Genomic DNA, 12,415 nt, shown 5'->3' with positions numbered 1-12,415 from the left:
CTGGCTATGAAACTAGCAAACGTTAGCTATGTAGTTATTTCACTAGCTTCTCCAATCAATCCCCTTTCTGTCCTACCTAATAATGCAAATTTGACAGGACAATAAATTTAGACTAGCCTACATTAATAAGCATGACTGATGCTTTCTCATGGAAATGATACAACAGCTGGATATGAAACATAAGCTTTACTATTACATGAAACATAATTATGTGAATTCACCATACATCCCTACCCAAGCTGAAACCGTGTCCTCCTGCTTGTAGTGGACACTGTCAAAGCCATAGAATTAGCCAAAGATCCAAGCTGCACTGAGTTGTACTGACTTTCATCTCACAGGCTTGCACGCAGATATATTATGGTTAGCTTATGTGTAAAACACCTAATAGACTAAAGGATAGAGTATGTTATAAATCAGAGCACAGCAGGACAGTCTCAAAAATCCATGAACAAAAGCAGTGTGTATTTAGCCATTTTTCATGCATATTATAGTTATGTATACCAAAAAATCTTAGCAAGTGAAAATATCTTGAATATAGTCATATTTATCTAGTATTTCTTATTATAAGATTACACTAATCCAAATACAAAATCATTAAACCTATTTCTGGACATTATTACTCATTTCAAGCTTGTAGTTTTCTTATTCCATTCACAGATAATTTTGCTTCTTTCTAGAAATAAATGTATTTCAAGCTTGAAATGAATACAAATGTCTTGAAATAAGTTTAATAATCTTATATTTGGTTTATTGTACTGTTATGATAAGAAATACTAGATTAATTTGACTATATTCAAGGTATTTCCACTTGCTAAGGTGATTTTTTGCAGTGTGGTAGTGGGAGTAGTGTAGCTGACTTCACATGGCCCCTAAATGGATATTGTGCTCAAGATGCCTGGACTAAACAGTCTGAATTTTCAATAGAAGAGTGTCCACAGAGTTTTTCAATTTGTCCACAGAATTTGTAAATATTTTGGATGCAAAAGATGCAAATGAATTTTAATAGCATTTTTTTTTATGGTTTTCATTTACTCAAAATTTCCATCAAAATATTAGTGAATGCATCATGTTTAGTGCAATTATGTCTCATTAGAGCATTCTTATTTCAGGCACACAACAATATGCGATTCCTACACCAGCATGAAGACGAGACATGGGCTACGCTATGTACATGCAGATGGATCATGATTTCCAGACATGCTATGAGAATACTTCAGACGAAGCACTTATTCATTTTAAGGGGCACACAATCAAATCTGAATGTGTGTGCAAATTGCACCAACAATTATGGTTTTCATCAGTTTCATAGAGTATCTGTGTGATCATCCAGAAAGGGAGAGCATTCGTCTGAGCATATCAGAACCGTGTTTTTTCCCCCCAATTTCATTGTTTCTTGGTTTGTTTGTTTGTTTGTTTGTTTTTACCACATTACCGTAGCGATCATCTCAAATAATAGTGATTCATTATTTTAAAAGTGTTCAGGCCAACAGTGCTTTTATTATTCTCAGTTCTGACCATATACATATATGTAATTTATGTATGAAATGGAAAAATATGAATTAATATATGTGTAAAAAAAATAAATAAAAAACCCACCAAAAACACAACAAAAACAAAACATAGTCCAAATGAGTCCTAATATCTAGGAAAACAAATATTACTGAAAACAGCTGTGTGAGTGAGTGAGTGAGAGAGAGAGAGAGAGAGAGAGAGAGAGAGAGAGAGAGAGAGAGAGAGAGAGAGGCATGGTTTAAACCAACAATTCTAACAACTTTAATGGTGTACGGGTTTTCACTGCTGCAGGCCACATGTTGAAGGCCTTTTACTCTAATGACTAATCTACTCATTGTCAATTTACACAAAAGAGTTGCCCAAATACATTTGCAAAGAACTTTATCTTTGAGAATGATGCAACCTGTTTGTTTTGGTGGTGCCACTCCCTGAGGGGGTGGCGGAAGGGGCCAGGATCCAAGCGTCTGACTCTCATAGTGGGCATGGATACACCTTGCTGTGCCTGCTACTGTATATACACAGGAGTGTCCCAGGATAACACACAAGAGAGTTAGCTACAATATCTATCCACGGAAGAGTGATATTCAACCCACTTACACATCTTTGCCCATAAATGTCCCCTAAATTTGCTTTGTCTTAACTTATGAGTGTATGTTAGTCCTGTATTAGTCTAATCTATTTCATTCCTATTCATTAATAACTCTCTCTGTATAAGTAACATAACTAGATGTTAAGAACATGTAAAACTGCTATAACTTCACAGATCAAGGTAAAACATAATGTACATGATATAATGATGGACCTATGGATAAACCGTTATTTTATCACTTGATCTCTTTAATGGGAAATCAGCAGGGGATTTCTTTTAAGTAATGAGATGTTGACCAAACTGTGTCAGAAATGAATGTAATGCACCATTAAAAAACAATCTACGCCACTCACTGTACTATATAATTTTAAGCAACCACAACAGTGAAAAATGTGAAATACAATGACCAAACTAATTGCTTTTCATTAGTGTCATACAGAAAGCATGCCACACTGAAAAGCAAAACCTTCCTTCAATGTTATCCATAAAATACTGGTTCATCTTGTGTAAATATTTCCTCATAACAACACTGTTGTTATTTAATTAACTAGTTATAAAAATCATCTTTATTTAATTCACTAGTTTAAAAAAAATACTTTTCAATCTTTTTCAAATATGTTGTTTTTTTTTTTTTAGAAAAAGTTCCAGTTAATGTGTCGAACAAATAGATTCTATGTGTCACAACAAATAACTGAGTTTCTACACACGAATCAGCCAGCTTGTTACTGACAAAAAGGGAGTGGGATGATTTCTTTTTTGTTCTGCATTCATGAAAAGAAGTCAGATTAGATTAGCTGTGTGGAATATAGGAGAGAATTGTTACAAATGCACAATAGTACCAGTGACAAAGCAGCAAAACCCTCTGATGATATTCAGTGCATTTTGTTGCAAAGTCATACATTATCCTCCGCCAATCATCAATGTGCACTACAGATAAAATATCTGCAAACAAATAAGGTTTTATGCCCCAGAATGTTATGTAGGTGTCCCCAAACACCTCCATAACATTTTTGTAATATGTCTTTCTTTACAGCCAAAAGAGCTTAATAATTTTCCTAAGAATGGCAGAAAAAATATCACCCATACAGAGACACAGGACTGTTATATCTGAGTCACTCTACTTATAGAGAGCCTTCGGGTTCAAGAATAAACCCAGTGTGACTTTTCTGGTCATTTCAGTGACTTTATTAATATAAACTTGAAAGGTTTATGCGATTAGAATGACTCTATAAGGAGGGGGCTAGGTTTAGTGTGTTCATGGTCAATGTAGTCATGATCAATGGCACAAATATACTTTGGTGCCATTCAGTATGGACCAACAACATAAAACAATCATTTCCTGTTGAGGATTTTGGGATCAGATTGACTGTCTTCAGACTTGTGGTATTCTAACAAGTAGGGTGATGTGAGGTGTGTGTAGTGGATGCACTTCCTGGTACGTCGTGTGACTGTGACCAGATGGAGGCGAGCGACGGGGTGCCCCTTGGGTGGAGACCAAAAAGAAGGCGATACAGTGAGACATGATGCGGGGATGAGGACTGTCCAGTGCTGTACATCAACCATCACTCTCTTCCTTATCTATCTATTTATTGGGATGTCCTTTCACCCTCTGTTCTGACCACACTCTCCTGCAATGGCTCCACTACATGAAGGATGCCAACGCACAGATTACTCGCTGATATTTGGTAATAGTTTACAACCTTTCAACTTCACAGTGGTCCACAGGCTGAGAGTGCATATGGTAGTGGCTGGCTTTATTTCCTAAGGCCTGTATCAATTGGTGGGGGTGTGTAGCAGGCGGGGGCATGTTTTAAAAAGATGTACTGTAAGATTGTTACACAGACAAACTCATCTGTAAAAACAAAAATATCTACACTCTCTTGGTGCACTCCTATCTTAGCTTGAGGTTTTCTGGATGATGAGCCTCACTGTCTTAAAAAACATCAAACAGAAGGATAAATATAATAGATGAAAATGATAAAAATTGTGTCCAAAGGCCAATGAGTGCCTAGTGTTGCACAAAACATTCATCCACCAAGAATTTATCTGTTCTAATCGGTTCACTGATAAGAAGCAGTTATGAATAATACAACATTTCACTATGAGTAACATTGCTGAAAACATCTAAAGCCCTGCCTAGTGACCACAGAGACCACTGACTCAGAAACCATGGCAGCAGAACCTTTGATTGGGCAGATATGCTACCATAAGGCAGTTATGGTCAGTTGTGTTCTTGCCTAAGAGATGAATAACAAGAATCATTTTTAGTATCATACTGAAGTAACGTTTTTATGACATTACGGTCAGTGACATTTTATCCTTATATCGCAAAAGGTTCATTTGAAAGAGAAAAATATATGGAACCAGTCAAACCTGAACAGTGACTGAAGAAATGAAAGACATAAATAAATGTAAAAATGTCCCTGTGCAACGAACCATCTCTATGCCAACAAGATTAGCGACCATCTTAAAATGGAGCTTGTGTTCCTTGTTCATTATCCATAGTGACTGCATCCAACTGCCAAGTCTTTGATTAGACTACTTACATTTATCAGGCAAGATAAATGTCCAGAAAATCTTGAGTACACACACATACACACATACACACACTGTGCGGCACCTGCACATCATTTCAAATCTATTTCTGGAAATCCTATCATCACACTAAAGCATGTGTGTTTACATGCCACCCAGCAACCATCTGTATGACATTTGAAGTTCCTTTGGGGTGCTCGGGGTGCCTACAAACAAAATAACACTCTCCAGAAACAATCATAAAGGCTTCATCAGTCTTCCGAACAGTTAGGAGTAATCAGTATTGCACATTTATGGTCATATATCTAACTTTCCTGCTCTAACAGAAAATATCTTCTCATGCTACTTTGGTCAAATAGTGAGTTGTTTGTATGACAACACAATGGTTTGAAAATAAGCATTGTCTCAAATCAACAATTAGTCTTCAAAACTCAAGTCAGTCATGCATTTGTGCTTTTGAATCAATTCGCTTGTAAGAACTACTTGTCCCACTCGATAGCCATGATAAACGATTGTGTATTCTTTGCATACACAATATACTGACTATTTTTAATATGTCTTGTGTTTCAATCATCAAGTCTCCATCCTGCTTTCAGTTCTACCGAAGTCGAGTCAACCCCAAAGCTTTGGATTCGACACATTGAAAATGATTCGCCCTACGTGCACACATGGCAAGTTAAATGAATTAGCTTGTGAGAGTTAGCTAAATGAGAGTTTCAGTTAGTGATATATTGTGATAGAATATTTTTTATACTTTGCCTTTACTTTGAATTGTCTGTTTGGAATTTTAACAAATCAGGGCTTGAAATACAGAAAAGAGTACAAAATACCATCACCTTGTGTTAGTTTGATTGTCTCATTTGGTTGGCATGCGCACTTGATAATATTCTCATGACAGATGTATTGTAGTTAGTGAACTGTTATATAATTAAGCCTAGTTATGTAGCAGTGTTGGTTAAAATGCTGAAAATAAATAGTTTTTAAATATATTTATTTGAAGTTAATATATTTTTAAAAATACAACCAATGGATTAATTGAAGGAAAAAAAAAATCTACCATTAAATTGATTATCAAAATAATCGTAAGTTGCAGCCCTAATTTTAGGCTAACTGCTTCAGAACAGGTAACCTAAAAAACAATCCCAATGGAAAGGCTTCAGCCTGCAAGAAGCAGTGAATTGTACTTGATTATGATAATTCCGTCAGGAGTTGGCATCTTATACTGCAGCAATGCTTTGTATGCCATACACATACTGTAGAAATACATTTCTAAAGAACCCTAGATGGAGCAATCTGGGAATGAATTGATTGTCCATGTTTGATTTACACCACTCAGCCACACGACATGGCTTGATTTCATCTCTTCAGCAATACCCCAACCTCAAGGACACAGGATGTGATGAGAGGACAGTTTATCTGAGTCACAACCCATCACAGCCAGAAGGCTGAAGCACAGTTTGGCTGTTAAGATGAGCAGGGAGCCTGGCACTCACTCCACTTTCCTTGTCTTTGGACATCAACAAGGTCTAAGAGAAATGAGATTAAAGGCAGCATATTTGATTTGCATATAAGATGGATCCCACATGCAGTTGGTCAGTGTCTTAGTAGTGTGTGGCATCGTGAATGAAAATGGAGGTCCTGCAGCCCTGTGAGTTTTCTCTGACTCCAACCATCCTCCAACACATTTTTCCAGTTACAGTAAAACTATACAGTTTATGAAATTAGGGGATTCTATCTCACTCTAGAGTTTGGCACTTTGATTTTAAACAAGATCCATCTCAGATCCAAGACAAAGATGTACTTTTCCTAAATTAAATTAGTCTCTGTTTTGCATTTTTATAGTTCACTACCTATAGTGCACTGGTGCCCCATCCAAGGTTTATTACTGTCTTGTGTCCAGTATTCCCAGGAATTTCTACACCCCAGTTCCAACTGAGACCCTGACCAGGATAAAGAGGTGTGCACATTTGTTGGATATCACCATGGCTCTCGACAGTGACAAATAATATTTGCATAAAATCCTACATTTCACACTTTGACATGGAAACCCATCAGCCAGGGATGCCTCCTCAGCCCTGACCTGCCCCCTAACGGATATCACTTTTAAACTTCCACTTATACAAAAGGCATGCACATGAGTATGTGCGCAATGCAATGTCCTCAGAGAATCCAAAGGTTTCTACCAAAAGCTTTCTTACCTTTCTAAATGAAGAAAAATCTTCATTTTTAGCAGCAAAGTAATGGTCGGCACTTATGGTCTCCACTTATATAGCGCTTTTTTAACCTCTCAAAATGCTTTACACGGTGTCTCATTCACCCATTCACACACTCACACACCAATGGTAGCAGAGCGGAGCAACTTGGGGTTCAGTGTCTTGTTCAAGGTCACTTTGGCATGTGGAGTCATGTGGGCCAGGAATCAAACCGCCAGCCCTCTACGATTAGTGGACAACCCGCTCTAGTACCTGAGTCACAGCCACCCGCAAGTAGGCAGTAAGGGGGCATTAAAGTAGAGAATTCTTAATAAGTAATAAATAATGATAAATAATTAACATGACAGCACATATTTAGAGTATATACTTTTGTATATTTTGAGAAACAATGTCAAACGATAAAACAATAATCTTCATATTAAATCATCCTACTCCAAACAGGGGGTTTTAGACATCTACAATAAGACTCAACATACACTTCCTCTGTCTACCTGTATCTGGTCACATCACTTCCATACTGTCAGACAGTGTTTTATTCTGAGGAAAGTATATTGTCATGTGGGAATTTGGTGCATCTATGTATCACATAATATAAGTTATAATATAAGTCATATAGCAGTCATAATATAAGTTTCTTTCCATAACCTACCAAACCAATTGAATGAGAACTGTATCTAAGAAATCTGATTGGCACTCTGAGAATCATCTGAAAGCTGCAGACCTGCAGAAATCTACAGTCAGATTATGTGATCTGTACACTGCAGGTGAGATTTTCAAGCAGGAAATATGAACAGGCAAAAATGGAGGTGAGTGTTTGCACATGCGCCATTTTGCAATTGTATGAATCTGACCAGCTGTTCAGTCATGTAACCACTTCAGAGAGGCTGACAAAAAAAAAAGCAATAGAATAGAACAGCCGTAAAACATATCTGCACAACATTGGTATGGAAGTATGTCAGTCATATCTTGCTATAGATAAACTCAACAAGGAGCCGTTGTTAAATGATTAAAGATTTATTTAAAGATTAAAGGTGAATATTATGTGCAAGTATAGTTCATAAAGTGGGCAATGTAACATTGTGATTCCAACTAGAGGTCCAAAACACCAAGTCATGACATTAAGATGTAAATCTGCAGATTCTTACCGACGAAGATGTAAATCTGCAGATTCTTACGAAGTGTTCAGTGCTCCAGCTCTGGTTAGAACCATCACTAATGGAATAAGGATTATCCCGTTCTGGACTGTCCTCCGTTTCCTTGGGCATTTTATGCATTGCTGTGTTGCCCATGACAAGTACAATTGAACTTCATGCCATTACAAGTTTCAAGCAAAGTGAATGCTAACTAATACTAAACTAATACTCCTTAAGCTCCAGTCTTGTGTCCCACTGGGGAGCACCATGCCACTTTACTCATTGTTTATTTGGTAGTGTGACATCCAGCTACTTCCATAAACAGAAATGACCATCTACTGCTGGCTTCCTCACTGTTCATTTGAGCCTCAGCTATTTTTACACCCACCAACTATGCATGTGAATGGAGGGTCAGTGGTATGTTTGGAACAAGCGAGTGTACAGGAGTGTACAGGGACTGGTGTAAAGGCCCGAACCCAGGAGCTACTCTAAATGATGACAACAATGCCATGTCACCATGTACAACTCAGGCAATCATGCCTTTAATGTACCTGGTGATGGGAAAAGTAATGCAATATGATTGAAATGTATACAGTGGGCCTTATTTATTATTCTTTTGGTACAGTTGTATATAAATGGTTTCGCAGAACAAACCAAATCCCCACCAGATTTACAAACATTTCAGTAACACCGATAAATGCAAAAACGTGTGTTCACAACACAGCTGATTTACATTAAGTGATGCTCACCAAACTCCATAATAGGCAAAGCTCATAGAGAGCTGAAAATGACAAAAATGATGACTAAATCGTGAAAGAGCACCTCCTGATCGCAGCGTGTGCTGAATGTTCCAGTAATCGCAGTGTTGGCCACTATAGACAAGAGACAAGCATATTCGAGAATGCTATTTTTGTCCTAATTTTCTTATTTTGTCTATTTTGTTTTATTCGTCATCGTTTCTAGATTTTGTTGGGATTTTGCTTTCTTTCAAGACTTTAAAACAAAATGACTACATTTTTACAACAATCTTCTAAAGTGCAATAACTCATCAGCAATCATGTATAGGATTTGAAGCTGATGAATCAAAGTTCACATTAATGAGTCTCCCAAAAAAAGTACATGTACAAAAACACAGCTCTTAGAGGATATGATCATTTCTTCCAAACTAACTGTATTATCATGAGTACTACATTTCTTAAGTAAATGCAAATGTTAGAACAGGCCTGTAGCTCCACTTTAATTCGAGTTAACTTTCTGTAAATTCCCATCACTAGTGATGAAGTTTCCACACCCACCACGTACCCATCTCATTCCTACTATTCTACTATGAGTATACTACTAACTCCCACTCAACACTCTTTAGTGGGCAGCCTGGCGATCTAGCACAAAGCAGAAGCCACCCAGAACTCTCTTCCTCTGCAGTAGCAAAAGTCAAATTAAATGCTTACAGTACAATGGTTCCCACACTACCCAGTTAATGTTATGAGATCTGGTGCAAGCAGTAGAATATCAATTCAGGAGAATCCAAAAACAGCCCCCAACACATCAATTGATCCTACTCTCATGATCAATAATTTGCAACTCATTTAGCTTTCGACCCCAAGAGCGACTCTTCTCATGTGTAATGTACTGTATAAAGTATTCTCTTGAGATGTGGTATGATTTATCAAAGCTACAGCAGTTAAATGTCCCCATTCTTCCTAACACTGAAAGACTGCAAAACATGACCCAGCTAACAAACACTAACTCTCTTGACCTAAATAGGGTACTGTGTAGAAGTCTAAGAAATTATATAAAGCAAAGATTCCTTCAGGCATCTTAGTAAATTAATTTAATTTTAGACTTTGTTTTCTTTTCTTCTGATACTCTATTGCCACAGTCATCAGTCTCTCCAGGATTTCACGATTCTGCAGAAATAAAAACAAAATCAAGCAAACTCCACAATATTCAGAGGCGCTTGCAATTTTAAAAAATTTACCGCAGCTTTTCTGCAGATTTGGGCCGAGACTCGTCATGACATCATCACAAAGCACATTCGATCAAAACCCTTTTCGATTCACGTGTCTCATTCACCAACTTTTGTGCGATTGCAATTTCGCCAATTCAAGTGGTTTTCCACAAAAAAGCACAAAAGTTGCATCGCAAATTTTGGAAAAAGACGCAGCAATATCAAACATTTTTGGCCACAACAATCACAAAAAAAACCCTCTGTGAAATCCTGTATGGCCTGAGTCATTGTCTTTTAAACTGTTTTCACAATGCATTCACTCTAGCATGCAACAAAGCAACAGAGCAACCATTCATTTTCTATTCATTTGTACTGTACATGCAAGACACAATTTCAGCGACAGTGGTAAGCAACAAAGCAAGAGAACGGCAACTCACATTTATATTGAGTTTTTAAAAAAAAATTCCATACAAATTAGGTGTGTCACATTAAAACAACAAATCCAAACGACTGCCTCAAATACTACAATGGACCAATCCGATAACATGTGTAACGTCCAACGTTTCTTAAATTCCCCACTCTCAACTTTAGTTCATACTTGCAAGTAGTTTACTTTTACTGTCTAAGGCATCTTCATCTTATAGTATCTGGTCATATGTGATCTGTCTTGCAATGTGTATAGACATTTAGGAAGTAAAATAAACTTTGGAAGTAATAATTTGGACTATAATAATTGTAGCTAGCTTGCTCTGCTAATCTATACATTCCATAAGTGACAACAATAATTAACACTATGCTACAAACTACAAGACACACAAGTGACTTGTTGCCTGCTAGTGGGAATGTAGGGTTAGGCAGTGGAAAAATCTAATTATGAGAAAAGTGTCAGCTGTCAGTTTATTAGAGGGTTTTTTTTTTAGAGTTTCATTCATTTATCTTCTTTCAGTTCTTGATAACACACTCTTATGCAGTAGCAACCACCAGTAACATTTGAATAGAGGAAGCATGCTATGATATAGCCTTATGCTAGCACTTGGACCCAAAAACAAAACAATCAAAACCACCAATCACTCACATGACTCTTCCACATGTTCTCCACAAATGACCACAATGACCACTCCATCAATTAGTCTGAGCAGTGATTTATCCTGAGAGCATTCCAGATTTTCTTTCTCACACTACAACCAAAAAGCAGAGTTTAATCCTTAGGTAGGTACAGAACACAAACATGTTTAATCTGTGGTAAACCGCGTGCCAGGGTGGGTGGGGGTGGGAAAAAATGTGTACTCTTCTGCTGCGAGAAAAAAACAAACATCTGTGCTAATGACTAAATGGCTATGATCACACAATTGTACAGCAGCATTGTATTACATAATCATCAGGGGTGTGGTGTAACAAACCTGCAGGGCTGGAGTTTGTTCTGTGGATCCTACTTTTCGAGGCACCAAAGCGATACATTTCTAATTCTATATTACTGCTACTATCAAACATAAACACTTTGGAAACCATCATATGGTTTTGCAAACAACAGTCAGTAGGCATTCTGCATTTACAATCTTAAATCTTAAGTAAAATTCTTAAGACAATGGACTAGGTACATATTTGACACACATTTATTAATGTCAACTATATATTCTTGCCTTGACTATCTGAAAGACTTCAAAGAGTACCGCAGTCCTCATCATTTACTGTACAGTGGCTAGAAAGAAAAAAAAAAGGGGCTATGTTGCCATAGCAACTCCGACAGCTGGACTACAAGAGTTTATTGCAGAGCTTAGTGTGTGTGTGTGTGTGTGTGTGTGTGTGTGTGTGTGTGTGTGTGTGTGTGCGTGTGTGTGTGTGTGTGTGTGTGTTTTTTTTTTTTTTACTGTGTTTCAGCATTTAATCTGTATTACACTGCCTATACTGCCTAGCTGTGGCATGGTGGAAGGAGATTACCTAAGCAGGACACATCATGCATTCTGGTGCATTAGAAAAGACAAATATACTGTATGGAATTGGAACTGAAGATATTTTAAAATGACGTTTACAAAAGGCATAAATTAGACATTCGTTATAAAGAATGTCCTAAAAAAAAAATTAAGATTAAAATAAATAATAGTAATCTGTAATTAATTAGTATTAATTCATTTGGGAGACACATTTATCCAAAGGCACAAAATGACCAGAATACAATCCAAGCGTATTGTTGATAATTTACAAGAAACATATGGCATACGATTTAGTAGGATAAATCGATTAAAAAAAAACTTAATCTTATATAGTCCCTTTTTTATTATAAGAATGTATGCTTTAAAATGCTTTTCAGACTCTGTACTATAAAATTAGTTTTAAGAGATGTACATAGAAATGCACAAATTGCTGTTTTGCATAATGCTCTCCAGATTACTGTCCAATGCACAAATGGATTGAAAGAGCATTAATTTAGAATTAAAACAGCTGGATTATCAGCCCAATCCACAGAGCCAGATGTGGATGATTTTAC

At 36.9% G+C, this 12,415-nt stretch overlaps 1 protein-coding gene across 20 annotated transcripts in view; it reads right to left on the bottom strand.

Annotated features, from left to right (window-relative positions):
* The window catches only part of ank2b (ankyrin 2b, neuronal), a 175,457-nt gene that overhangs the window by 91,487 nt on the left and 71,555 nt on the right, over positions 1 to 12,415 (bottom strand). For 6 of the 20 annotated variants that reach the window (XM_053681254.1, XM_053681256.1, XM_053681248.1 and 3 more), the window contains exon 1: positions 8,025 to 8,541. The exons of 3 other annotated variants lie outside the window; for them this stretch is intronic. In XM_053681254.1, coding sequence (XP_053537229.1) covers positions 8,025 to 8,138 — 114 coding nt within the window. In that variant the 5' untranslated portion in view covers positions 8,139 to 8,541. Of the gene's footprint in view, positions 1 to 8,024; positions 8,548 to 12,415 lie in introns of those variants that run through there. 11 more of the 20 variants (XM_053681244.1, XM_053681246.1, XM_053681247.1 and 8 more) reach the window with 8 other exon arrangements.

Source organism: Ictalurus punctatus, chromosome 7, assembly GCF_001660625.3.
Source record: "Ictalurus punctatus breed USDA103 chromosome 7, Coco_2.0, whole genome shotgun sequence".
Taxonomy (NCBI): domain Eukaryota; kingdom Metazoa; phylum Chordata; class Actinopteri; order Siluriformes; family Ictaluridae; genus Ictalurus; species Ictalurus punctatus.
This window is presented reverse-complemented; position numbering and strand designations above follow the sequence as displayed.